The sequence below is a fragment of the Macaca thibetana genome, chromosome 7 (genome assembly GCF_024542745.1).
Source record: "Macaca thibetana thibetana isolate TM-01 chromosome 7, ASM2454274v1, whole genome shotgun sequence".
Classification (NCBI taxonomy): domain Eukaryota; kingdom Metazoa; phylum Chordata; class Mammalia; order Primates; family Cercopithecidae; genus Macaca; species Macaca thibetana.
In genome coordinates this window covers 50919607-50946483 of record NC_065584.1, presented here as the reverse complement: position 1 = coordinate 50946483, position 26877 = coordinate 50919607, and the positions used below count along the sequence as shown (strand labels likewise).

The 26877-nt window shown below is 46.7% G+C and overlaps 2 protein-coding genes across 3 annotated transcripts in view; one reads left to right on the top strand and one right to left on the bottom strand.

Moving 5' to 3' along the window:
• The window catches only part of NAA30 (N-alpha-acetyltransferase 30, NatC catalytic subunit), an 834104-nt gene that overhangs the window by 218054 nt on the left and 589173 nt on the right, over positions 1–26877 (top strand). The window lies entirely within an intron of this gene.
• OTX2 (orthodenticle homeobox 2) lies at positions 14523–24307 on the bottom strand. Of its 2 annotated transcripts, XM_050799733.1 has the most exons (5): positions 24204–24307; positions 23984–24047; positions 19182–19397; positions 18010–18161; positions 14523–16173 (listed from the first exon to the last, which is right to left on the bottom strand). In XM_050799733.1, the coding sequence occupies exons 3-5, from the start codon at positions 19276–19278 to the stop codon at positions 15553–15555; spliced, it is 870 nt and encodes a 289-aa protein (XP_050655690.1). In that variant the 5' UTR covers positions 19279–19397; positions 23984–24047; positions 24204–24307; the 3' UTR covers positions 14523–15552. The 2 variants fall into 2 exon arrangements, with proteins under 2 accessions (XP_050655690.1, XP_050655689.1); XM_050799732.1 differs by lacking the exons at positions 23984–24047; positions 24204–24307 and adding an exon at positions 20523–20552 and having other exon boundaries at positions 18010–18185.

Sequence of the window (26877 nt, the reverse complement as noted above, 5' to 3'; positions counted from 1 at the left end):
ACATTTTCCAAGATCACATTACATCACAGGGACAGTAATAAGTATTATAGTAGCCCCAGAGTGGGACAATCCGCTACTCTGGGTTTGAGTTTTTGTACCTGGAACTCAAAAGCAAACTGCATCAGCCACTGTGCCTATCTTAGATTTTGATGACCTGTTTGGCTGGGCTGCTACTCTATGGAGTTTTCAAACGCATATAATTAAACATTAAGTGGTCTCTTAATGGACTGTCTTTTCCAAAAGGGCCTTTGTTTAATTTACAATCAGCATGTCTGTAGAAGACACTAAGTAATTGCTTTTGCCCATTCCAATGACATTTTGGTCATTCCTTTAAGAGCCCTCCTTTTTTTTTTTTTTTTTTTTTTTTAATATCAGGAGTCCGTTGGAGGCAATTGGAGAGGGTGAAGGAGTGGGTAGTTTCAAAGACATTCAGCCAAAGCCAAGCTTGTTAGCAGCAACTGTCACACAACAGGGCCAGGACACATGACACCATATGGAGCTTCAGCAGCCAGAGACCCCGAGACCCACATGTGTTCTTAGTGCAGAGCACCTTGTGTGCACCAACCTCCTTCCACACATCCGGGACACCCGGAAAGAAAGAGAGACCTGGGTAAGGAGTAGCACACACTGTGCTTCCTTCTATCCATTGGAATGCTGAATTCTATTCAAATATGTCTTGGAAAATATGTGTTTTTATTCATTAGAGTGCTGACCAACATGAAGCTTCTGGTATTATTTCCATTTCCATACACCTTTAAACCCACTGCTGTTTCCTTCGGACTCAGAAGTTTCTGGCTCCTGTAATCACCACCCATCATTATATTCTCCCTTAACAACAAATGTGAGTTCCAGGGAAGCTGAAACCTTGTGTGTTCCAGACATTGAATGGTGTGTGGTACAGAGAAGACCCCCAAATATATGCTGAGTGAATAGATACATCTTTGTCATGGCCTAATTTTCCTAAATTCCAAAGAAAGTTTAAATGGAAACTTAATTTTGAGTATGTCTGACACCTGACAACCCTTTCCTGTAGCCATTCTAACATACATTTTAATGTCTCTAGGGCCAGAAAAACATGATTTTTTTAACTCATGAAATTGTGACTAATGCAGTCAATGTCTACTGTTTGCAGAAATTTACAGTAGACATGAAAAGCTGGCAAGTGCTTGGTTATTCTTTTCAATCTCCTGAGGAGGTCAAAGCCGAAGTATCTTCAAGGCAAATGCTGACTCTTAAGTAACTACATTTCCCATGTAACAAATGCAAATCCACATGAACCTACAGAAATCCCTTTGGCAATAACATCATTAGTGACACAGCTGTCAAGAGAATTTTAAAAATAAGTGTTTAAGAAGCATACTGATAGATAAAATGTAGATAGAAACTCACACCTAACAGGTCATTTAATAGTAAGCCCAAACCTCTGTTAATGCTGGACAGTTCCCCATGGCTTACTTCCAAGAGTTCTCTTCCTTCCCTAGTTTTGAATGTTCTAAACTGAAGTTTCTGACACTTGGCCTTAAGGGACTCTTCTATAGCTTGTGAAAGGTCATCATTGAGAGATTTCTTGTTTTCATCTCTTTACTACAAACTAGCCCCTTGGACGACCCTGGACAATTCTTCTGCCTGCCTGGTGGGTGATGCCTTTTTAGACACTTGTAGGTGGTTATCAGGTCCTTGCTCTATTGCAAACATCACAAAAAAGGTCTTGCCTCCTGCCTGTGCCCTGGAACACATTTTGATTTTGCAATCTTAAACAAATTGATTCTTTGCACAGACCTGTGTGCTGAAGAACTGCTGAAGCTGGTGACTAAAGAAAGCTTTGCTTTTTGCAAATGTGGTCCATTTTTCCTATTCAGAATTTCTTGAGATATTAGCCCCTCTAGCCACTTACTTATTTTCTCTGTAATTCCTTAGAGAGCTGAAATGCCGTCTTCAGTAAATTTATTTGAACAAATTCATTACCCTGTTCTCTTCTTCTTCTGCCATCATCCATGCTAGTTGATTTACATAAAGTCTTTGTTATTCCCAATTATTTTCTTACTTCCTTTTTAAACCAAGAGCCCATTTACAAGTCTTCATTACTTTATTACTAAACTGCTTTACACCACTTTTCTTACTAAATGCCAATATTTAGGGAGGAAAGTATGAAACGTGTTGGCAGCTCTGTTTGAGCCGCGTTTAAAAGGAAATGAAGACCAGAGTTTTTATAGATGAGGAAGGTAATAAACATGGCCCACAGACTGAATTAACCTACATTATATGGTAATAAACATGCTAGTATCATTCTCAATTATAAGAACAGGTTCTTATTCAGAGTGCTTGAACTAGAGCTACTTGCAGTGATGGAGAAGTATTTTAAATCTTAGATGGAGAGGACTAAAGTGTGATCTAAAGACAGTGGGGTGGTTTGTTTGCTACAACTTGACTCCCTTGTAGAATTTGTTCTTACTTCCTTTTTTCCTAATATATTTGCAGATTTCTAAATTCTTATGGTTTCTTTGGTTGTTCAACAAAAGATACAGAATATATGTGACAAAGACAAATACAATACGCAATAAATTTAGCCATGCAGTTATGCTAAATATGTAGCTTGATATATGGTATGTAATATTATATCATCTCTCTTCTTGAATTCTTCCTACCATATCAGTGTTCCTGTCCTTTTAGCAAAATGAATAGACTCAGCATTAGTTCATCAAGGCTTCTGCTCTGACTCAGTGTAGCTGGCTAGAAACTGACTACAGTGAGAATGACAATAACAATGATAACTCTAGCAGGTAACATGAATTGAGCACTTACAACCTGCCAGACACTTAATCCTCACAACAATCTGGAAACTAGAAAGTGTTATTTTTCCTATGTTGTAGACAAAGACCCTCAGGCCCAGAGGGCTTAAATAATCTTCATGTGGACACATCTATCATGTTGTAGAGAATGATGGATTTAAAACCAGACAATCCAACTATAGAGGCTGAATGCTTAAACACTATCCTTAACTACTCCCCTGGTAAAACTAGAGGCCAATATTTTAAATAATTTTTTTAAAGTACCAATTTACATCTTTTTTTTTTTTTTTAAGACAGGGTCTTGCTGTATCACCTAGGCTAGAATACAGTGGCACAATCTGGGCTCTCTGCAGCTTTGACTGCCTGGGCTTAAGCAATCTTCCCACCTCAGTAGCTGGGACCACAGGCATGCACCACCATGCCCAGCTAATTTTTAAAATTATTTACGGAGACAAGGTCTTGTTATGTTGCCCAGACCAGTCTTGAACTCCTGGGCTTAAGCGATCCTCCTACCCTGGCTTCTAAAAGTGCCAGGATTACAGATGTAAGCTACTGGACCCAGCCCTAATTTACATGTTTTAAAGCACCTGGAAATCTTATCTTCTTATTAGATACTGTTGTATGAGGATTTCTATAATGTTGGGAGCCTAGAGATACAGACCAAAACAACATTCAATTTGTATATGAGGTTGGGATAAAATAAACCAAGGCTCGGGAAAAGCTCAAGATATTCAGAAAAGATAAGCAGGATGAGCCCAGATTGTACTTCTACAAGGGAAGGTGCAGACTTCTATTGGCACCATATCTACTAAGTTATCAATGAAACACACAGGTGTAAAAGTTCTAGACCTAAAATGAAAACCAGCCTCTGGAAAGTGGTAAATTTGCCAATTTGGACATATCTTGGAAAGGCTAAGTAAATCACCTTGTCCAGTGCCCTGCTTATTAGTTAAGATACATGCAAATCATTTCAGTATGGGGGATCAATCATATCACCATCATCATCATCATCATCATCATCATATCACCATCATCACGATCATCATCATCATCATCATCATCATCATGAACATGTGGCAGCACTAGGCCAAAAGAACAGAGGCCTAGTCTCCTCTCCTTCCGGCTCTGGGCTCTAGCCAGACCACCTCTCATTGAGCAGATACTAAGGAAAGATAGTTCTGAAATTGTAATCCCTTCCAAATACTCTAACCATGATAGTTTACCTCTTATCTAACCAGGCAAATGCTGTGACTCTCTTTATGCTGTTTGAAGCTTATATCAGCAAGACACTGGAGCCAAAGCCAGTCTTAAGCAGTGACAATACTTCAATGTTTATTCCATGCCCTATTTCCTCACAATCACTTAGACAATCATACAGTGTTACAAAATGCACCACGTTATCAGTCAATCAGTGACTTTTTATCATAAGGAGTGTTCTTTTACCAATTGTAAACAGTGCACCCATACTGTGGCTATTCTGTTTTCCCATTAGTAATTATAGCTTGTGTTTATTGAGTGTATTATTTTTGGGAGAAGATACCAAACAATGGGGTAGGGTTTGCAAATACCAGTTAATTAAAAAGGTAGGGCAGCAAACAAAGAATCTAGGAATGAAGTTATTGAACAACATGGTGGGATGTCTTTGTGACATCATTTGCTGAAGGTGAAAATTCTATATATGATAACTTGGTCTTTCATCCTATCCAAAAGAATGTTTTGCTGAAAATACCTATTTTTTTTTTAACTTTTAACATCAATAACCAACTTCCAACACATGAACCTTAAAAAATGTATTGTTAAAATCGCTGCAATATTTTGACACCTCTTCAAATTTTTTATCTGTCAATCCTCTCTACAGCAATCTAGCAAAATCAAACCGAATCATTTAAACTATGATATTGGGGTAGCAAGGGCAGAATAATTCCACCAGGCAGTAAAAACACATTTCTATAACTTCAGGCTAGAGATGAATACCCTGGGATATGAGGCTAAAACTGTTCACTCTACATATTTGAAAAGTGCAAATAGTATCAGTTCCCTAGCAGGCCACTTAGCCTGCTTCCCCAGAAGGCACCAAAACACAGGACAGTTTTTGTTCACTAGTACTCCCCTTTCCTTAATTCTCCACTGTTCTACCCACTTTACCCTGCCCTTTCTTGCCCTGAACTGATGCTAAATGAGCATATGGTGATCTGTACTGACCCTGCCTTTTGCAAAAATAAAGCTGTTTTCAAAACAATAAAACCAATTCTAGATAGGACTTTACATTTTATTTTTTGAGGTGTATTTTCCATGTACTGTTTGGCAAAAACATCTACTTCCACAAGCTTTTTCTAGTCATAGTCACAGTGATCTTGTTCACAGTTTATTGGGTAGGGAACACACACAGTTACCTTTCCAACCTTTCTAATTTGTATTGGATTCTAAGCTCCCACATCTTGGCCCTCGGGCATTTTCCTTGATAAAGCCCTCCTACCTTAGAGTCCAACGAAGACCAAAGACTTTGGATATGAAATTTTTAAAGTAACCACTGGAGAAGAGGCTTCAATTGTATTGGCCCAACTGGCAATTTGTGGAAGGCCATATGAATTGCTTAGAGATAACACTCTTGCCTTTCACCTTGCGGTCACCAGTTTGAATCAAGCAGAGATTAACAGTGTCCAAGGGTTGTTATCATCTGGTGATGGCTTGGGAGCTGATATGAAATAAATTGCTAGTATCTTGTGTCTACTTGCTGGAGGTCACCCAGTTCAGACTATTTTGGGGACCAGATCCAAATCTTAGCTAAAATGGTTAATCTAAATGGAAGCCTCTGCACAAGGATCAAATGCTAAATAAACGCATAGATTATGCTACCTCTTGCACTAACGGAAGATATCCTCCCAGACAAGGGTGGAAGCCAGGGAGTGATAGGTGGGGGAAATGGGCAATATCTGTGTATTCTGAACAGCAGGCTTCTGAATATTTAATTTAAATTCTACCCTGGCTCTCTTACAGGTGATTTTACCATTTGAGCTTGATTTCCTCACCTGGATGGTACAGCCATGCCCTCCTTCTGACTCAGAGCTCTCACCTCTTTTACCTATTGTTTCATCCAGCTTTTTTTTTTTTTTTTTTTGAAATGGAGTCTTGTTCTGTCACCCAGGCTGGAGTGCAGTGGTGTGATCTTGGCTCACTGCAACCTTCACTTCCTGAGTTCAAGAGATTCTCCTGCCTCAGCCTCCTGAGTAGCTGGGATTACAGGCATGTACCACCACACCCAGCTAATTTTTGTATTTTTAGTAGAGATGGGATTTCCCCATGTTGACCAGGCTGGTCTCAAACTCCTGGACTCAAACGCTGCCTGCCTTGACCTCCCAAAGTGCTGGGATTACAGGCATGAGCCACCATGCTGGGCCTTCATCCACTTTTGAGAGTCATCAAGCTTTAAAGAAAATGAAAACTTTTTAAAAGAAACATTTGGGCACTTAGGCATAGTTGGTAAATTTATGTATGTACAGAGAAAGAGAGAGAGAGAGAGAACAAATCAAATAAATTTTCTTTTTTCATTTTTGAGACAGAGTCTCGCTCACGGCAACCTCTGCCTCCTGGGTTCAAGCAATTATCCTGCCTCAGCCTCCTGAGTAGCTGGGACTACAGGTGCGTGCCACCACGCCCAGCTAATCTTTCATATTTTTAGTAGAGACAGGGTTTCACTACATTGGCCAGGAGGGTCTCAATCTCCTGACCTCATGATCCGCCCACCTCAGTCACCCAAAGTGCTGGGATTATAGGTGTGAGCCACCATGCCCAGCCAATAAATTTTCTTAAGCTTTTAATTAGGGCCAGGTAATTGCTTTTGTTGTTATTTTGGCTGAAAAGGGTTTTTAGTCTGAATCATTAAAATACTTGTTTAAATTTTCTACATGGCATTTCACATGTAGATTCTGTTCAAAATCATTGTTGTTTAGTTCTTTTATTAGTTTTAAATTTGTCATACATAAATAGCCTCTTTAAAAATAATTCAAATTAAGTCTCACTGGGTAAAATTTAGAAATAAAAGTCTCTTTGGGATTTAATTTATTTAAATGAAATCAAAGTCTCAAAAAGTACAGGGTAGATTTACCAGCCCCTACGCCTGGCTCTTTTCCAGTTGTTACCAAGAACTACAACGTTTCTATCTCCAAGTTCACCCAACATAAGTATCAAAAAGACAATGGCTTTTAATTCTGGGTTGTTACCAGTCTCTTTGTGAATTTGATGAAAACTGTGGATCTTCTGCCTGGGAAGACTACACTGCAGAAATACAGAAAACAATTTTTTTTTTCCATAAAATTGAAATAATTCACCCATCCTATAGAACCTATTCATAGACAACTATCTTCAAAGGATGCCTGAACTACAGATTAGGAATCTCTGAAAAAATATCAACTCAAGGATCTTGTGTTAAAAATGTGTACATAATCCACATTCTTATCAATACATATGAAGAAAAAAAGGAGACAAAACAATGTGCCCACCCAAAATGGGCAGGAATCAAGGGTAGTGGTTTAATCAGCTAAAATCATTGGTGAAGATGAGGATGGTGAAAGCATGGTTCTCCCGTTTTCCATTTCTCCCCACCTCAAAATCAGAGGGCCGGAGTGAATCGACTGTTTTAAGACTAAATGAAAGCTATGTTTTTGGTTAAAGGTAATTAACAAACAGACTGAGAGCTTGTTAGCTTTCTAAAGCTTCAAGTGGTCAATTTAGACTAGAATTAAAAATAGAACCAATTTAATCAGCAAGAAGAGCAGTTGAAAGATGCATTTCAATTAGACTTGCATCAATTTAAATGTAAAAATATTAACATGATTCCTCTTTCCAAAATTGCCCAGTTTCATCTTAGACTTCAATTTAAATACCTATTTGTTACATATATTTTATATCTACATGTATTTCTTTTTTATTTTTGCCCACATATCTGCCTCCCAAAAAAAAAAAAAAAATCTCTAGCATTAAGCAATAGCAATAAGGTTGGTTGGAAATCTCAAACCAAATGTAACTCAAAGGTCACGAAACTAACTCGGATTAGTGGCCATGAAGGACTTGCGGGGGTGGGGTGGGGTGTGAAGTGAGCTTTGTGTGCAACTGTAGTGTTCAAAAGCTCTAACTCAAAATTCATTTTAGGCCAATTCGTTAAACCAGCCGTCTAAACGGGCCCTGGCACTGGGTATCCGACCGCTCCACGCGCCAGCTGGTGAGGCCTGGAGTTGGAACCGGAAGCCGTCTCCAGCCGGCCTCCTAGGCCCTGGGTGCCCGGGTGGGCACACTTCCGCGAGGGCCCGGGGACAGCGCCGGCCAAATCTTGCGGGCAACGGCACACTCGGTTCCGGGAGGCAGGTACTAGGCTGGGAGCCTTGAGGCCAAGCCCGTCTCAGTTCCCGCGTCAAGAGGAAGCCTGCGCTTCGGAGCCCTCCCTGCCTGGGGCCGCGATCCAGGAGCGCGGCGCGAAGAGCGCCCACGTTGTCTCCCAGTGTCGTAACACCCACTCACCACACTCTGACCCCCGCAAAGACCACAAAGGAGTGGGAAAAGGGCTGCCTTCGTACTCCCCAAGCCACCCCTGCCTCCGAGCGCGGCGGCGCGGTGTCCGGAGGCTCGAGTCCTCGCATCCGCCGGGCCAGCGCTAACCACCCGCCGCCGCTCTGGAGGGGACCCGGCGGCCCCGCCACGTGCGGCCGCGAGCAGGGCTCTCGGCGCCGCGGGTTTCAGGCCCACTTCCGGGGGCCCGGGGCCGTCGGAGGCGCAGGTTGGGGGGTCGTGAGCCGTATGTCTCCCGCAGCTGGCCAGAAAGCTGCCTCTGAGCTTCCTGAGTAACTCACTGCCTCCCCCGGTAGTCTCTCTGGACTCTCCAAATGACTTTTCCTGGGGGCACCAGGCACAGGGAGGGCAGGCCCCCGGGATGACGCAGGTGTGTACTTTACAGCCAGGGAAGGCCTAGCTTTCAGGGACATTGGCTTAGACGTGGGGGTGGAGAATGGGAGCACTGTCTCTGCCAAATTTTCCGGAGAAACCCCGGACTAGCTCTGTCCCTGGTGCCCCGGCCACTGCCAGCGGGTCCTTAGCGCTGTCCATTGCGCGCACCGGAGCCCGAAGTCTTCCCCACCGCGGGCAGGAGAGGCCCGCGAGCTCTCCCGGACGTGTCCGGTCCTAAAGCGGGGAGCTGAGCAGCCACTTCAGGGATTGCACTCCGAGGGGGCCCCAGGCGGGGAGGCGCGCTGACCCAGCGAAGGAGGCCCCAGCCTTAGGACAATCCGGGCGTCCCGGGCGAAGGTCTCAATCTGCCGGAGCCACTGCCATTCAGGCATCGCTCCATTAAGGCCAGGGAGAAGAGGGGCATTAGCCAGCGACCCGCCCTCCTTACATCCGGAGGTCACCCCGCACCAACAGGCAAGTTTTTCTGTCTCCTTTGAGGAACACTATGCGGTTGTTACATCGATTAAATGAAGAACACGGAAGTCTCTCGCTCTGCCGGGCAAAAACCTCTTAAGAGTATCGCAGCTAAAAAGTGGGTTGGCTGTAAGCTGATAATCAGGTAGATGTGGTCAGACACCCACTCCAGAACCTCTGCTACTCAGAGACCCATGTTATCACACGCGACGTCCATTAGGCCCCAGTAATCCGCTATCAACGCATTTTAGAGCCATTTGAATGTTAAGGAGATTTTTATTAATGGTCCATGATCCTAAAATGTGACTATTGGTTCTAGGAACAGATTTTAACAACTCAAGGCTGTGATGAGTGATTTTCTGGTTTCCGTTCAGCCTAAGGCCTCAGGAGATTTCATTTGGGAGATTGGGGGCAAGACCTAAGGGAGAGAGCCCTCACTCCACTAAGGACCTGTCTCTAAAGGGTACTTTCCAGCTTTTACCTGGGGAACCTGAGATAGAGGGGGAGCAGGCCTGTGGCTCCTAAAGGCAGCATTTGCAGGTCCTTTAATGGGGAGTCCAGGGGGACAAAAAAAGCAATAGACAATTGTATAGCTACCAGAAACTGGCATCTTATTTTTAAAGAAGCCCTCAGCTGGAAATGTCACCTAGTGATGTCAAGTAGACTAAGAAATTATTAATCAAAAGGCCCCCTTTGCACACCTGCAGTAGGCAAACTAAGGCAGGAGCAGTAGGGGTATCAGGTAGCAGAGGATTCTGATTCTTGAATACCTTTTTTCCTTGTGGTGCTGAAACAGAAGTCAATCCAAACTTTGCCCACTTACCATTATATTTTCAGTGGGATTCTTTTTTGTTTTCTTTGTTGTTGCTGTTGTTTTTTCTTTCAAAATACCGTGTTTCCACTAAGAATTAAAAGAAAAGGGGTGGGGAGATTAAGGAATAAAAGTGAGTCATAGACCTCATGCTGTTTGACTTTCCCTCTAGGAGAAAAACAAAATTTGAAGCGACCCTCCCCCTACTGATAGCCTGGCTTCCCTGGCACCTGCAGTTATCTTTGACCAAATGGGTTGGACTTGGTAGGGATCCTTTATTTGAATTTGCTTACTGTTTGTTTGCAGTTGACAGCAGGTTGGTTTTTAAACATAAAACACACTGCTTGCAAGAGAGGAAGTCTGGCTGTTTCTCTTTAGCATTGGGGGGCCTCCCTTGGTTGTGAGGACTGCTGCATAGTAGAAGGCCTTTCAAACGCACGTCTGCTCCCTTCTTTACAGCCACTTCAGTATACAGAAACTTCCTCTAGTTTCCCATTTGGTTCCGTTTCCTTCCAACTACTGCCATCACAAAAACTACCCTTTCCAAATAGTGCCTAGATTTTGTTTCCATCGGGTAAAAAACAAAAAACCACCCCCCCAACACATTATTATTGAAGGTCTCGTGTTGCTATTAACAGGCAGTTTGAAAGATGCTCCAAGCAATCCTACACAACGTGTCTCAATACACCGGAGCACTACGGTTTCACATGTAATGTTAATTCTGTCCGAGACAAATCCTATAATCTGTGCAGTTTCAGAGCCTAATACCAAAAAACATGGGGATGGGTTTTGTTTGGGGTTTTGCTCTCCCCATTCCAGGGGAAAGTCCCAGGGGCTCCCGGTCTTTTCTGTCACACCAACCCAAGGGCGGAAATGGGGCGACTGGGGAATCAGGTTTTATCAGAGCACCCTGCGCTGACAAGCTCGGGCGGTTTAGAAGAGAAAATCAGAGGTGCTCAGGGCACCTGGTCACAAATCTGGGCATGCAGATGCCTGATAGGGGATTGGACCCTTTCGTGGCACGAAAAGGAGAGAGATTGCTGTTCATCTTAAAAGTCTCGAAGGAAGGCAAAAACCCAGGCGGAAGTCATGGCTGACTCTGATCCTGCATCTTCCCATTCTGGTTGTTTTCCACCACATCTGCTTCCATTTGCGTGGGATGCGCTGGTCTCCTGCCCGACTCTTTTGCGTTCCTCTTTTGCATGATTAAAAACACGTTTCTGTATGCAATAAACCATCACCTAGCACTGGCACGCCTGGTTTTGGGTTACAGTTTTGTTCGGGTAACAACAGCGAGGTTCTCCCTGGGTGTGAGATGCGGGTTCGAACATGTGGTGTGCGCGCCAGGGCTGGCCGCTTTCGGTTAAGTGTTCACCGGGACTTGACTGCGGCCCCTGCCCTGCAGGTAACCGGAATAGGCTGCCTGGCAAGTGTGCCCTGCCCGGGACGCCGAAGAGACCGCTTCCCCATTCCAGAGCTGGCCTCTGGCCTTCAGCGCCGCTGAGTACTGCGACACGTCCGAAAAGAAAGAGAAGGCACTCAGTTTAAAAAAGGAGATCTAGAGGACTGGGAGAAAGGGGATGAGCCAAGGGAAACTGGGAATTGCTCGTGCTTCCCCCCGAAAGCCTCAGTTCAGTGCCGGGGGAGACCCCAACTGAGGGCCAGACTCCCCCAAATCCAGGGGCCGAGGAGCTGGATTTCCTGGGAAGTTCCTCGGGGGCCCGAGGCAGGCCCAGCTGGGCCCCGTCTGCTTGGAACGCGGGAGGCCACAGCCGTGGCGGGAGCCCCCGCTGTGGCGGCCTCGCCCTTTGCGGCCAGGAGAAGCCGCCCCCTCCCAAGCCGTCCGCGGCTTATCCTACCGGGAGACCTAGGAAACTAGCGGCCGCGAGCCCCGCCGGGCTTGCTTTCGCCGTCCCGGCCCCTTCTCCCCGGCCGGTGGACCCAGCTTGCCGTCCCGTCTGTCGGTCTCGGTTTTAGCTCCTTGGGGCGCAGGGCGCTCGCCTCCTGACCAGGCCACCCCACCCGCCAGTTCCCGAGGCCGACCCGACCCCTGCACTACGCCAGGCCGCGAGGTTTCCCAGCGACCAGCACCCCGGCCCGCGGCCGACCTGGAGGCCTTACTGCAGGGCTCGGGCGGGGCCCTCGCTCGGCTCTGGCTGGCGGCCCACTCCCGCGGGCCCACAGGCCTCGCCACCGGGCCTCGGCCTTGCGGCGGCCCACAGCGCCCTGGGCCCGGCGTCCCCGAGGCCTAAGGACTAGGCCCAGGGGGCGGGCTGAGGCTCAAGAGAGGTCCTAGGTGCGGGCCAGGGACGGAGCCAGCCCAGAGAGAAAGGGGGACACCCGACGAGGCAAGAACCTCAGTCTCTCCCCTGCCTGGCTCGCCAGGCTGTGAGTGGGGCCTATTGGGCAGCGCCAGCCTGGGGAGTCCGACGTCTGCCCCGGCTGGGGACCCTGGGGGCAGAGATGTGAGTGCTGTTCCCGGGTAACTCCGACTGGGCCCTGGGGAGTTAGAAAGCCAGATCTTTAGCCAGAGCGCCTAGGGCGCGGCGGAGAGCGCGGGCCGCCCGGCACCACGTTCCTTCTGGCAGTCCCGCCCCAGCCTCCCAGCGTCTTGCGCCTGTGGCGGCTGCAGTACGGGCCTGGGGGGACACCCACAGGAAAGGTGAGATTAGCGGCACCGTGTGGGAGAGGGGTTGAGGAAACCCACCATTATCTAAAACCTGGAGGTTTCGAAAGCCGGAACTTAATTGAGTTGATTGAATTTCTCTTCTTATCTAGGAAGGAAAGAAACACTCCCAAGGTGAAATACAAAGGGCCAAGAATCTCTGTGGGAAAGATAAAGGTTTGGGGCAACAGATCTTTGTAAAGCAAACTACCCCCACCCTCATCAAGACCTGCCCTCCAAAACGAAGCTTATATTGTCGGCTCACTTCTTGTTAATTGCCGATACGCAGCTGAAGTAGCTCCCTGACCCCTTTGGAGGACGGCGTCATTTCAGCACCAAGTATCACCATTATTGGGCTTATTAACTTCATTAAAACCGGTCTTGACTAGGAGTGGAGATCGGAACTCTCTGGATGTCTTTAAGCCAGTGCTAGCTCCCCGCCTCCTTCCCTCCCTCCGTTGCCTTCGGTCAGGGGAATTCATTTCTACTTCGCCTTTGATTCAAAGGGATTTAACTGCGTGGTCTTAGTTAAGAGAAGTTGTGCAGAGGTGATGGAAAAATTAGTTTCAGAGGGTGCTCAGGGCCTCTTCTTTCTGACCTTTTTTAAAAAAGTTTCAGGAGAGAAACTGCCCATTGCGTTATTTGCTGAGTAGCCCAATGTTTATCGTCATTATTGTTTTTAAAGAAAGGGTCATCTTTCCCTGCCCGTTGCGGGACATCCTGAAAAACTGAAGGCAATAGTAGAAAATGGTTATTTTGGTACTGCTTTACTGTTGCAGAAGAAAAGCTGGGAGATTAAGACCTTGAATCTGGGTAAACCTCAGGCCCCAATTTAACTTCATGTAAACTACAGTATGTTGAAGGTTATCAATAGGTACTGAAAACTCTTGCCATCAAATTTGGCCTCAAATGTTGGTTGCAAACTATTGCATTTCCTTTACCAGTGAACCAATTTACTTATTAGGAAAGATTACATAGAGTTCAAGAGAGCATGCGCAGCCAGGGACCGGAAAAATGAAATAGCCAGAAAACAAAATGGTTGCAACTGCTAACCTTCATTTAAAACGTTACAATCAAGAGTCACTTAATTTTGGTCAGCTGTAAGAGCTTAAGCAGCTTAAAATGAAATTAAATATTGCTTTTACCTGAGGAGCACCATGATCATCGGCCCATTTGTCTTTTCTGGTGACTGGTTTACAAAATGCAGGTACGACTGAAAAGGGACCCATTTTTTCCCCCCTCGGCACTTTCTTAAACACACATAAAAAAACTGACCAGGGTGCCTTATGTTCAACTACTGAAATTATAGGTTTTAAAACTTTTCTGAAACTCTTTTGTTCAGAAATCATTTCTGCCTGAATTGCTTTCAGATTCTGATTACACTCCCTCTCACGTTTACCTCAGTATTTGGAAGTTAAAAAAAAAAAAATCCCCTTAACCAAATAAGAGAATAGAAACAAGAAATTCTTGTTATTCTGATGTTTTCAGAAATACTCCAATTCTCCTCCTCCCTCTTAAAAACTTGATATATTTTTAAACATACTAATAAAGTGCCTAAGAAATTGTTCAGGTTTGAGGCAGGAAGGGAAAAGCAAGGAAAACAAGATCCTATTGATTGTCAGGCTCTCCAAACTCATTTTCAGAGCAATCCTGATGAAAGTCACAAAAAGTCTACATACCACTGTCGTTCATATCTAGTTTATGCATAGATTAGCAAAAAAAGAAAAAGTAAAAATAAGTTTGCTAATTTCCTCTCTGTCCTAAGAAAAACGTGTTTTGGGAAGGAAAGATTGAATGTAGGCTTCTCATTTGTAAATAGTGGTGTAAAATTAAACTGGACCCAATGTTGTGCTAGAACCATTTTAATATAATTATACATATCTGCCAAATCCAGGAAGAAAAGGTTTATGCATATATAACTTTTCCAGTTAACATCTGCAAGCATAAACGACAATGATCTCAGTTTAATAATTCATCAGGGTCAGAGCAATTGACCAATGTCTGTTTACTGCTAGGCTTACCAACAGTAAATTACAGATGAATTCGTGTCCTTTTGCTTCTCTTCTCTCACTCTCCTTGTCCAGAGACATTTTGTCGTAAAGTTTCTGTGCAGCTCACCTCCAGCCAAAGGTAATCTTTTTAGATCAGTACTCAGTTGCTCTGAATTTTGCTTATAATTATAACCTATTTAATCACAGAAGAACCCCTGCAGAGGTGGAGTTCAAGGTTGCATACAATAACAGGAGATCACAGTTTTGAAGTCTAGCACAGATTAAAAACCACAGATGTACCATTTATAAGACACACACTGATTGTCTCTTAAACTACATATTGACTCCTTATGAACATTATTTTTTAAATAAAGTAGTGCATCTAGGACAATCAGTCGCACAATTCACACAGCCCTGAAAAGTTTTTTCAGTGCCAACTACCAGTTGGTCATGAAACGTGAATGAGCTTGAGACACTGTTCATTCCTAAGATTCAACCAAGGATTGGCTAAAACACTGGAACACCTCTGCTTAAGAAGGCTATGGCCTTCCCTCCCCCTTCCTTCACAACTTAGTTTTGTTTGATTTTATTTTTGGTGGTGTTTGGTTGCACATGGCTAGAATGCTTTTGATCACTTTGCAAATCAGGAAAACCAATGATCTAAAACTATGACAGGATCTTAAGTAGATTGGTTTGTCCATTTCGGGTTGCTGGTTGGTAGGCCCCTCTAAGTCCCTTCGTTTTTCCTTCTATGCCTCTCGGAACTTTGATCAGATGAGTCTGAGCATCATCCCATCTAACTCTTTTAACCAATGCCTGGCTAAAACTGGAATGTCCAGCCCAGTATATTTAAAAATCACCCACAAAAAGAGGTTCTACAGGTCTTCACAAAACCTGGAATTTCCACGAGGATGTCTGATCTTTATAATCCAAGCAGTCAGCATTGAAGTTAAGCTTCCAGGAGGCAGTTTGGTCCTTATAATCCAAGCAATCAGTGGTTGAGTTAAAACCCAAGCTTGAAGCTCCATATCCCTGGGTGGAAAGAGAAGCTGGGGACTGATTGAGATGGCTGGTGACTGCATTGGTACCCATGGGACTGAGTGTGGCCCCTGGTCCGGGAAGCTGGTGATGCATAGGGGTCAAATAAGATCCACAGTCCATGCCCCCAAAGTAGGAAGTTGAGCCAGCATATCCTTGACTATAACCTGAAGCCTGAGTATAGGTCATGGGATAGGACCTCTGCATGCAGGAAGAGGAGGTGGACAAGGGATCTGACAGTGGGGAGATGGAAGCTGGGCTCCAGATAGACACAGGAGCACTGCTGCTGGCAATGGTCGGGACTGAGGTGCTAGAGGGGGGAGTGAATTGGCCACTTGTTCCACTCTCTGAACTCACTTCCCGAGCTGGAGACGTCTTCTTTTTGGCAGGTCTCACTTTGTTTTGACCTCCATTCTGCTGTTGTTGCTGTTGTTGGCGGCACTTAGCTCTTCGATTCTTAAACCATACCTTGGAAGGGAAAGAAACTTCTTTAACACAGTTTTGATAACTCCTTAAGGACAACAATGGCTCCCATATTATAAATCTATCCTACATTGGCAGATGAGCTAAACACACAATTTCCCCTGCCACTGAAGACCTATCATGTGGCACTCTCATATAAACTCCTGGACTTGTAAGAAAGTTGGGGAGGCTCTGTCAAAACACTTGACGCTGCCTTATTTCTTGCCCAGAATAACATTTAAGATAATCCCCCAAATCATATAGCTAAAAACTCTCCACATCACTTTCCTATCTTATTTTGCCTCTAACACACACATACACATAGACCCAGCTATATTTTGGAACACTCTCACAGAGGAATAGAATGTATCTATGTCTTTTGGAGGGAAATACATGAGAGGTGAGAGAAAGCAATTCTGTTGTTACATGCTAACAGGAACAGCCTAAATTCATTTACAGTTCGTCTTCCAGGAAGCAGCTGCTAATATGGAGGTTGGTTGGGTCCATCACCCTTCTATCTCTCTTAGAAAGAAAGGCTCACAAAACAAAGCTCAAGGGGAAGAAACGATCTTGTTGAAGAAAGAGGTCTGAAAGTCACTATTTGCTAAAAGCTTCTTTGTGGTAAAAGGAGTGACTTACATGCACTCTGCTTTGAGCTGGGAGCACAGACCTGCTAGTCTCTGAGACTCGAGTCTGTGTCTTTAGAGTATTGCCACTCAGCACATAGACTCAGTCTCCTGTGCTGTGTTTACTGACTTACCACTTCCACCCCCTGCTGCAATCTTGACAATTCTCTCTACCAGCCCTGTTCATGTTCTGCAATGAAGGAGCTATGATTGGTATACGAGGGGGCTTAGAAGAGAAACTACTGGCATTTTCTGGAGGACAAATCCTTAGCTGAACTTTTGAACGAGCTCTCTGTATGGGTGCTGTAACTGTGGTAAAAGTGATGCCACCAAGGCCAAGCTCAAGACCACCAACCATTTGGAGCCATTTGTTTTCTCCTAGTGAGGACTTTGGTTCAAGCCTTGCAAGTGCTAAAACTTCCTCTAACCTACTTTGAAAAGGCCCCTTTCCCAATTTGCAACCGACACTGATGTCTGTCGCTTTCATAAACATATTCTAGCTGAAGGAGAGGCCCAGGTGTGTATGTGGTTTATGTCCTAAACACTTTGCAGAGAACTCTGTATGGGGCTCACTCACAAGGCAAGCTGGAGTTGACCTTCCCTCTTCAGTTTAAGGTCAAGTTTAGGGAAACTAAAACAAGAGAGGTGTTACTAGAGACATTATGTAGATATTTTATCTGTTAAATGGCTCAGAGCTAGACAATTCTGTTCAATCCCTAAGAAGTCAAGGAAAATACATTCTTTTTGTGTTGATTTATTTAGTAAAAGCACCAGCTGCATCTATACCCTGACTCTGCCACCAAACTTAGTTATGACCTTAAGCAAGTCATTTACTCTATTTTTTCATCTGTAAAAATATTTGGACTGTCCAGGAGCTGAGCTGCTTTCACATGTACAAGTCCACGAGAATAGGCGAGGATTTCTATCCAGAGGAAGGGAAGGGTTACAACACCACGTGACTACTCTTGAAATCTGCTCAAGGATGGGTCTCTGTCCACCAGCAACCCGGGCCTTGAAGACCCTTGCTTATAGGATTAAGTGGTGATGGGCAGGCAAAAAAGGACAGGAGGAGAATAGTTTCCTGGCCCCTTAGTGAGTGAAGGAGAATTTCAAGCCTTCCTTCAGTCTTCTCAAAGACCTGGGGCTCTCCACAGCCCCATACTCTGGGGAAAGGTGGCATGATCAGGAAGGATGGTTCTGCCTGCATCTGCCCTACCTGCACCCTGGACTCGGGCAAGTTGATTTTCAGTGCCACCTCCTCTCGCATGAAGATGTCTGGGTACCGGGTCTTGGCAAACAGTGCTTCCAGCACATCTAGCTGCGCCCGAGTGAACGTCGTCCTCTCCCGGCGCTGTTTCCGGGGGGTGGCTGCGGGACAAGAAGCCCAGGGCCCTTTAGGGTGGGGGAGCAGTTTCTCAGTCATAGGCGTTTCCGCGGGTTCTCCGACGCCCCTGCCCTCCACCCCGCAGCAGTCCCCCGTTCCTCACAGCCCTTCAACTGGGAGCCTACCAATGCTCTCCCCACCGTCTCCCCAGCCTTGCTCCCCGGGAACCCAGGACACACACTGCTTTTTTCCCCACTCGTCTTGGTGTTGGGATTGCTCCAGTCAGAGCATCACTTGGAAAGTTAACAAATGAAACATTTTTAAAAACACACACACACACAAAACTTCTGCAAGGTCAACCCCCAAACCGCAACACAAAAAGGCTATTCCATGAAGTCAACGGATCTGCGAGGACAGACTGGCAGCTCGAATTGATGGGGGAAATCTGGGATCCTGTTCCCATGATTTTTAGCACACCTCGGGCCTTTGTTCCTCCATCTTTAAAATGGGGACATAGTTCATACTTCTCCTTCTGGGAGGATTTTAAACAGATCTGATCGGAAAGGAAAGCACCCGCATTTGGAGGAAGTCACGCCTCTTGGGATTAAAGCAGGCTCTGGAGGTCATAGGGGAAGGCCTGGGCATGGAGGGAACAACTGCAAAGCCCGAGGGTGCTAAGGACTTACGGAGAGAAAACTCGGCATCTCCAAGAGGACACTTCTGAGGAATTGGGCATTGAGATATGGGCAGCAGTCTTTTGCCCAAATGACAAGGACAGTAACCTTCCTCATCCCACTCTGATGCCGATCCTTATTTACTTGAATTAAGAATAAAGTGATGTGATTGTAACTGTTGCAGACCCACCTACTCACTTCTCCCAACCCCTGTTCTCTGCTTGGTGAGTAAATGCCCCCCTCAGAAGGCAAACCTAGTGGAGACCTACCCTGAAGCTGGGTGGGGACAGTGTGACTGCCAACCCCTGTGTTCCATGGGAACAGGGTATTGCATCCCCGGAGGATGGGCGTGGGGAAGGGGGCTGCGGGAGTGCAGCAGGGCTCACTTACCCGGGTAGCCCACGGAGGGGTGCAGCAAGTCCATACCCGAAGTGGTCAGACTCAGCCCATTGACTGCGTAAGGCGGTTGCTTAAGATAAGACATCATGCTAAGGTTGTTTGGAGGTGCAAAGTCGGCCCAAATCGGGGGTACCCAGCTGGAAGATCTTGATGCGCCCGGGGTGGACAGGTTCAGACTCCTTGGTGGGTGGGTTTGGAGCAGTGGAACTAAGGGCAAAGCAAACAAACAAACAGAGGGGCTGGTTTACTGCTTCGGAGGCAGCAGTTCTTCCACGTTTCACCACTAACTTAAAAAGAGCACGGGCTAGGCGAGGCAGAGGCTTTTAAAGGACTTGCAGACACTCCCCCCCCACCCCCATCCCCACCCCCACCCCCAGCTGCTCTGGAACTAGAGGGGATGGAGGGAGACCAGATAAACCTGTCTTCCCCACCCCCACCCTAAAGTTAAAAAAAAAAGTACCCGAAGAAAGCAATTACAATCTGCCTTCCCCAAGAACAAAACCCCACGCCTTCAAATGCACACATTGCATTCCTATCCCTACATTTGCATAGGACTCATTGGCTGGCACTAGCTAATTGTCTCAAACAAAACTTGATTGGGGCCATTTGCAGAGACAAAGAACTCTTTGGCTAAATAAATAATGCTGATAACAAAGCCCATTGGTGAGAAACAAAGAAACAATTCAAGAAATCTACCTCTCCCCAGACTGTTGCCTTTCCATGGCAGAGATTTTAATTATCTTAGCTTTTTACTACTTTCAACTGCTGCGAACCTAAAATGTCAGTGCGTTTAACATCTAAAATACCAACTTACTAAACGACAAACTTGGAAAAACCGCTCAACCACTATTATTCCACATTTGAAGTCATTTCCGGTAATCATTTTCACCTAATTAGTAGTCTGGGTAATTAGATTTCGAGGTAAGTAACAGATTTATTAGGGTTTTGGAGAACCTTGATTATACGTGTCTAAGGAACGAAAGCTAAACAAACAAGTATTTAACTTTTAATAGACACCCATCAAATATTTAAACATATTGCAAAAAAGTCTTCAAGATTGGCACAGGGCTTGCCAGAAATTGTGAAGTAAAGTTAGAATCCCACCAATCAGATAATGACGGGACCCCACATTTGTAGTGCAAGCTGCTTCCATGTTGATTTTGATGTGTGGAGGCTGCAGATCCTGCGGGAGGCAAATTTTCAGACATTTAGGTCCTCCGCAGCTGCAGCAGAGCTTCCTGTTAACTCTAACTGCCTTTTGCACATTTTAGTTTTGAAGAAAGTAGATACACAAACACCCAAAGTTGTGAAACTAATAGAATTTCTCCCTACCTTTCAAGTTTCCTACAATCCTATAAGAAAAAGAGCTCAAGGGGGAAAAGAAAGGAAGAAAAAAAAAGTTATTTACTTTCTTCAGCTGTGTTACACGCCCCCCCACCCACGCACCCCAGCAAAGAGATTCAAAGTAGATGTTAATATAGACTGGCAGTTTGCAAGTCTGGCCTTTATTTTCCTAAAATGTGGCACTTATATGCAAGGATCTCTACTTTGAAACTTTGACACCATGAGAGATTGCTTCAAAATGGCGGATACAAGATAAAGGTCTTACTGAGTTTAAAGGACTCCGGGTTTTCATATTTACGTTGCTTAAGACAGCAAGACACAAAAGTCCATAAATGAAACTCAGTAACTGTAACTTCTTTCTGATTTAAATTCAGAGCACAAAAGTCATGCTTTTCTACCCCAAGATCTAATTTAATGTAATTTTATAAATGTCTTTCTTGAAGGAGTTTGTATTATCCTCAGTAAAACTAATTTAGTTGCTCCTACAATACAGACTTCATGTTTTTGCATTGTCTTTTCTTTTCAAAATGCTGTTCTTTAGAGGCTGGGAAAATAAACAAAAACCTTCAGCTTAGAGGCTGTTTAAACACATATACGACTGCTTTAAAATACAGTTGTATATGTGTTTAAACAGCCTCTAAACCGGAGATTGGAGATTTTTTGTTTAATCGTACTACCTTGCAAAGTTCTGAACTACAGTACTATAGAGAATCGTAAAATCATATCAGGTGTACCCTTGAGAAATACGGAAATGTTCTTACATGTCGAGCTCTCACCAAATTAGAAATGCCTGACACATCACACAATAAAGTAGCACATTCCAACATAAAAAGCAGTAACACGCAGAAAGCACCAGGGCCGAGATCCTTCCAGGGGCTCCTTTGCTCTTACCATTGCACAATGGCTAAAATTCTCGGAATAGACTATTTTCATTTTTATCTCTGGATCCACCTTTAAAAGGAAAAGAGGAAAACCAAAAACCAAAACTAAGAGATTCTCTCCACAACTGGCCTAGTATGCACTCTGCATAGAAGGCATGGGCCCTTCAATCTAACTTTCAAAGCCCTTTTCCAATCTCGAAGCGGGGTCCAGAAGGGGGAAAAGAAATGACTTTTCAAAAATCCACGCCTCACTATGACTGCTCACGAGGTGGCCTCTGGAGAACTCATACCTAGAAGCTGGCCGCGGTCGCGCGGCGAGTCCCGGCAGCCGGTCGGCGACCTCACCTCCAGGCGCGAGTGCCTGGGTCCCGCGTCCCTGCCCGGCAGCCCAGCAGCCCAGCAGCCCCGCAGGCCTGGCGCCCGAGGTCCCGCTCCACTGCCCGCGTCGCCCGCGCAGCCTTATATCTAACGGTCAATTCGTGCAATCTGTCGCTTCCCCCTCCCCCCGCCTTGTTTTTTTTTTCTTCCAAGAAGCCCATCTACCAGTTGCTGTGTCCTCGCTCAACAATAATTACCTCGTCCGAGAATTAATTATAATAAATGTTTTCTTGATAAACTAACGAGATAATCCGAGGGGCACACGTCCCTTAATTACAGGCCGCCATGCTCCGCTCTGCTTCTCGTCCGGGCTGATTAATTTTCTGCATGATGGAAAGGAAACAAAACTACGCGGACTGGCGACTGGCCTGCGGCTGGGAGGACGACGAAGAGGAGGAAAGAAAGAAAAAGGAGACGTGTGGGCACCGCGGAAAACGGCCGGCGCTGGCCTCTCCGGCGAACTCGAGTGAAAGTTTCTGGTCTCGGGGAATCAAATAACTCTGCCACCCGCGAGGGAGGGAGGAAGAAACGTGCCAAAAGGGTTGGCCTTGACTATTAATTATCGTTGGGAGAAAGCCCCGGTGTTAGCGCTGAGGTCTGGGTGTCTACCTTACTCTGGGGGGAGGAGTTTCCTCTCCTACTACCCCCTCTGTTGCTAATAACTTTTGTGCCTGGAAAAAGTCCCGAGCTGAGCAGAAGAAATCCTGACCCCCGAAGCTCTAGAATGGGGGGGCGGGGGCGGATAATTTCTAGGAGCCACTTCCCCGTCCCCTCCCCAAGTAATCCACCACCGCAGGGTCAGCGCCGCTCGGCCTTCGCTCCCCGCGCACCACTTCGTCTGTGAAGGAGGCAAAAGCCAACTCGGTGGAATCCTGACAGGGGACTTGGGTTTCCAAAAATGTGTCCCGAAATCGGGCATCGATTTCAAGAGTCACTTCAACGCAGCAACGCGAAGACTTCTTGGGAGTTTGCAGCGCGACCGGTCGCCCGCGCCTGGAGCTGGCAGGGACCTTCGGATGGTTCTCACTGGGCCGACCCAGGGCACAGGTTGGGCCTCGGCGAACCCCTCGGCCCCCGCCCGGTCCCGACCCACAACACCTTATGTCCCCGAGCCTGGGAAGGGGGTGCGCGAGCGCGCGGGCGAGCCCTGTGGCTCCCCGCCAGAGAACAGCTGAGGGGCCGCGGTCCCAGCGGGAGGATTCCGGTCCCTGGCCTGGCCGCGGCCTCGGGCGGAGCAGGGGCCACTCGCTGCCACTTCTGCCCGCTCCAGGTGCGCACGGAGGGCTACGTGGGGCGGGCCGCGAACCGTACCCGACACAGTCATGTTGAAAAACCACTCTTCACGTTCGCTCGGCCTGGTGACCAGGGTCGGGGACCACGACAACCAGGGGTTGGGAGGCTGCGTAATTACAACCCAGGGTGGTTTGGATTTTGGGGCGTAGTGGGTATTTAAACACAAAAAGGAGATCTGGAAGCGTTTGGGAGAAACAGAGAACCGAGCTGTGCTAGGCTGAGGGAGAGGAGGCCAAAGAGAGCAAGCAGTGAGCGCCGGAGCAAAGAGAAGCCAGCGCTCCCAGCCTCCTCGGTTATCCGCTCCGGTTTCCGCTCACGTTCATCAGGGGCCGACAGGGGCTCGAGCGGCGGCCCCCAGCCCAGGCCGACCCGCAAGCGAACTGGGCTTCCGGCGCGCGGGCCCAAGAAGGCGCCTGGCTTTTTATTATTGTTGTTTCAATCCATCCATCTAGTTACATTTGCATCTTTCTGTCTCGGACTCTGAAAAGGTCCCTGGGATCCATCCAAACGACCCCAACCCGATCTAGGGGCCAAAACGCAAAGATCGCGGAGAGAAGCCTAGAACGGCGTTGACATAAAAACAAAACCACAAACAAAACCTTCCAAAACATCCCAGATTACACTCGCAGCGTTTCGACGACGTTTTGCAGAAGTGACGACCCCCAGGAGCACGCTCTCTGCCTCTCTCTCACTACCGTTCTCATCCCTAGATCACATTTTTCTTTTTGCAGCGATCGTTATTACACCTCAAAATTTGTAAGAGAAAAAAATACATCCGCCTACAGAACTCCACGTTCGCAGAGGGGCATCGGTCGGTCTATTGGAGGTACTGGGGTGATGGCCGACAGACACGGGGACACGTAGATATGGATATAGACAAGACAGACGGACACTTACCTTACAGCCTCATGGGAGGTTAGAAAAAGTCAAATATCCTTTAAATTCCAAATAGCCAGCTATCCTAAAAGAAATCAAGAGTATTGAGTTAGAAACCTTGCAGTCTTCACCCTTCCATGAAAAGTCAAACACAACCAAAAAAAAATTTTTTTTTAAAGAACAGAAAATGAGGAAGTAGGCTAGAGTTCTAAACACGCGTGGGCCCCTCTGCAATACATACAAAGTAGATGTGGTGAGTGAGGGCTGCTCTAGCAATTTTTATTTTTAATCACAGTGGAGGCTGAGTTGGAGCTGAGGTCGGTCCCGCTCTCAGGGAGATTTGCTGAGAAAGCGCCTCTCTGGCAACTTTTTGACGCAAACTCTCCAACCAATGGCAGGGAGAGAATGATTGACACATCTAAGCCAGAGGGAAAATAATAAAAACACACAACAGGGGGAGGAAAACAGGCCGCTGCTGCACAGGGGGACGAGCAGGCAACAAATCCAGGCCTCCGACATTACCAGAATGTTCTTTAAAGACACTGGGCTTTGCTTAAAATATACATTATGGGCCGGAGCATGTGAATTAATTGTATAATTAAAGTGATGGACAGGGAGTTCTTCTCTTACCCTCTTTCCCCTGCTTCTTTTACTCCGTAATTTCCTTTCCCCTCATTCTTTTTGTTTTTTGTTTTTAGGGAAGGGAAGAAAGGAAACCCATGCAATGTAAGATGGAAGATAAAAATATTTAAGTAAATGCTGGAGAAGGGCGGGGGATAGGGAGTGACTGGGTTATCACATTCAACCCCAGCAATAAGTGTGTGGATGACAGGCAGAAAGCAAGTCAGACTGAAACTCAAAAACACTAGTATACCGTCTCAAACAGGGCCAGAATACGCTGACTGCCAGAAAGGGTAAAGGAGGGAGGCCTGGGAGTGCGATGTGAGCATGTACGGAAAACAGAGACAGAAAGATACACAAGTCCAAGAACAAACTATTTTCTAAAACTCAGTGTCTTCTCTATTCCCTAAGCCCTTATAAATATCCTTACACATATAAAATAAATGATCCCCGAGTGAGAGACCCGGGCTTCTGGTAGGCGCCTGGGGTTTTTTGGAATTGAGAAGCCCACGACAGACTGCAGGGAACACGAACCCCAGAATCTAATCCCAGGGCCCATTTAGGGGAAGTAGCTGGGGCCACATCGGGCCTCGAGGATGCGAGTGTGAGGTCGACAAGATATCAGGGAAGGGAGCGAGCGAGGGAGGCCCCCGCTGGAAATAGCTTCTGTGTTAGAACAAACGCCACCAAACGCCCGACACTGCGAGGCCTGGAGCTAACTGGGCTGGCGCCGCCCGAGCCCCGGGCTGAGAGCCGGGAGGCTGGGAAGTGATGGGACTTGGGGACCCGAGCTGGAGAGTGCGACCCCCAGCCCAACTTTTTTGCCTGGCATAGAGAGCAGGGACCGGACAGGTTTCAAACGGATCCGAGTCCCTAGAAAAGCAAAAACAGACTGGGCGGAGTATGGGGTGGGGGCTGGCTAGTGGAACTGCTGAGTGTGTGTGAATAAGGGGGGTGGGAGTGGGAGCAGAAGACAGCTCTTCCTTCACAACACCTAGTGCAGGAAAAGAAAAATAAAATCTCTTCCTAAATACCCCACCCCCCGCCACCCACCCACCACCAACTACCATCACCACCACGGCTAGTGGGCCCAAAGAAACAGCTCGCTGCTTTTAATTTGGGGACCTATGTTAATGAAGTTGGTAATTAATTCGTCGCTTTGTTGTCGGTTCTTATACTGTATGTGTAATCAAATGTGGCCGTCCTTGGGATTTACAGCAATTAACGAATTACGGGAGTGCGCACGAGGCAGCAAGCCCTCAGCAGCCGGGCTGGGCTCCGGCTCCTGCTCGGCCTGGGGCTGGGGACTTCGCGGCCGCGGCCCCCGTCACAGGTGTCTCTAGAGCTTTGGGCCCTGGCGGCCCCTCTAGCCCCCGAGGGGCCCGGGGCCCGCCCAGCTCCTTCCCGGCCCTCTGCAACAGCTCCAGTCCGGAGACCCGCTGGCTGTCACGTTCCCAGGAGTCAAGACTTTCTAGGGGCCCGGGCGGGGGGGAGGGTGAGTACGGACCTTTTTTTCTCACCCCACCCCCACTGTACTGAAATACCTGGCGACCGCCCCCGAAGCCTTTAATGGGGATGGTGGTGGGGAGGGAGTACCAATGCCCCAGGCGTTATGACCCTCTTGGCGCTGGCTGTCGGAGGCACTGGTTGGGTGCGCTTGGTCAGAGTCACGATGCTTTCGATGAAGGAAAGGCAAATCCACCCCGATCGCTAGAAGCAGAGTCCCCTTCCTACCCCTAGAAAAGACAACGTTTCCCCCAGTTTGATCACAATGATGCTTAAAGCATAAAAGAGCCGAAGAAGAAAAATGGACGTTGTGGATCTGGCAGAGGGGAAGGCCGGAGGGAGGCCTCGGGGACAGTAGGCATAGGGTGGGATGCAGAAATATCAGAACACGCTCTTGCGAGCTCCACCAAGTAAACCATTTTGGGCTGGGAGATCCATCTGCTGTAGGGTTCAGTGTCCAGGGAAACCTTTCAAGCCCGATGTAGAGGTTTGCGATGTCCTCCCAGATGGCGAGGGCAGCTGAATCTCCCTAAAAATCCCCCTGTTCTATTTGACAGGGGCAGATTTATGCGTGGTGGGGCGTGAGAGGGTTTTGCCCTTCCAGCGGCCGGCAGCAGACAGCTCCCGCTTCTCCTTTGCACTCTAGTCTAATAACTTCGCAGAAATACCGGGCCAATAAACTACGAGTTGGAAATGGACAGTGTTAAATAAACAAGGGTCTCTTTAAAATTCTCATCCACTTCAGATGTCTAAAGTAAGATTGTGATGATTTTGTCACGGTTTGGTAA

What these genes read in the sequence shown, in the direction of transcription:
- OTX2 (XM_050799732.1), bottom strand. Translation starts at nt 19,278, where the DNA reads ATGATGTCTTATCTTAAGCAACCGCCTTACGCAGTCAATGGGCTGAGT. An exon ending in CCCCTCCGTGGGCTACCCGG is followed by an intron (nt 18,186 to 19,181) that starts GTAAGTGAGCCC and finishes CCCACCCTAAAG; the next exon opens with GGCCCTGGGCTTCTTGTCCC. An exon ending in TGCCCGAGTCCAGGGTGCAG is followed by an intron (nt 16,174 to 18,009) that starts GTAGGGCAGATG and finishes TTCCCTTCCAAG; the next exon opens with GTATGGTTTAAGAATCGAAG.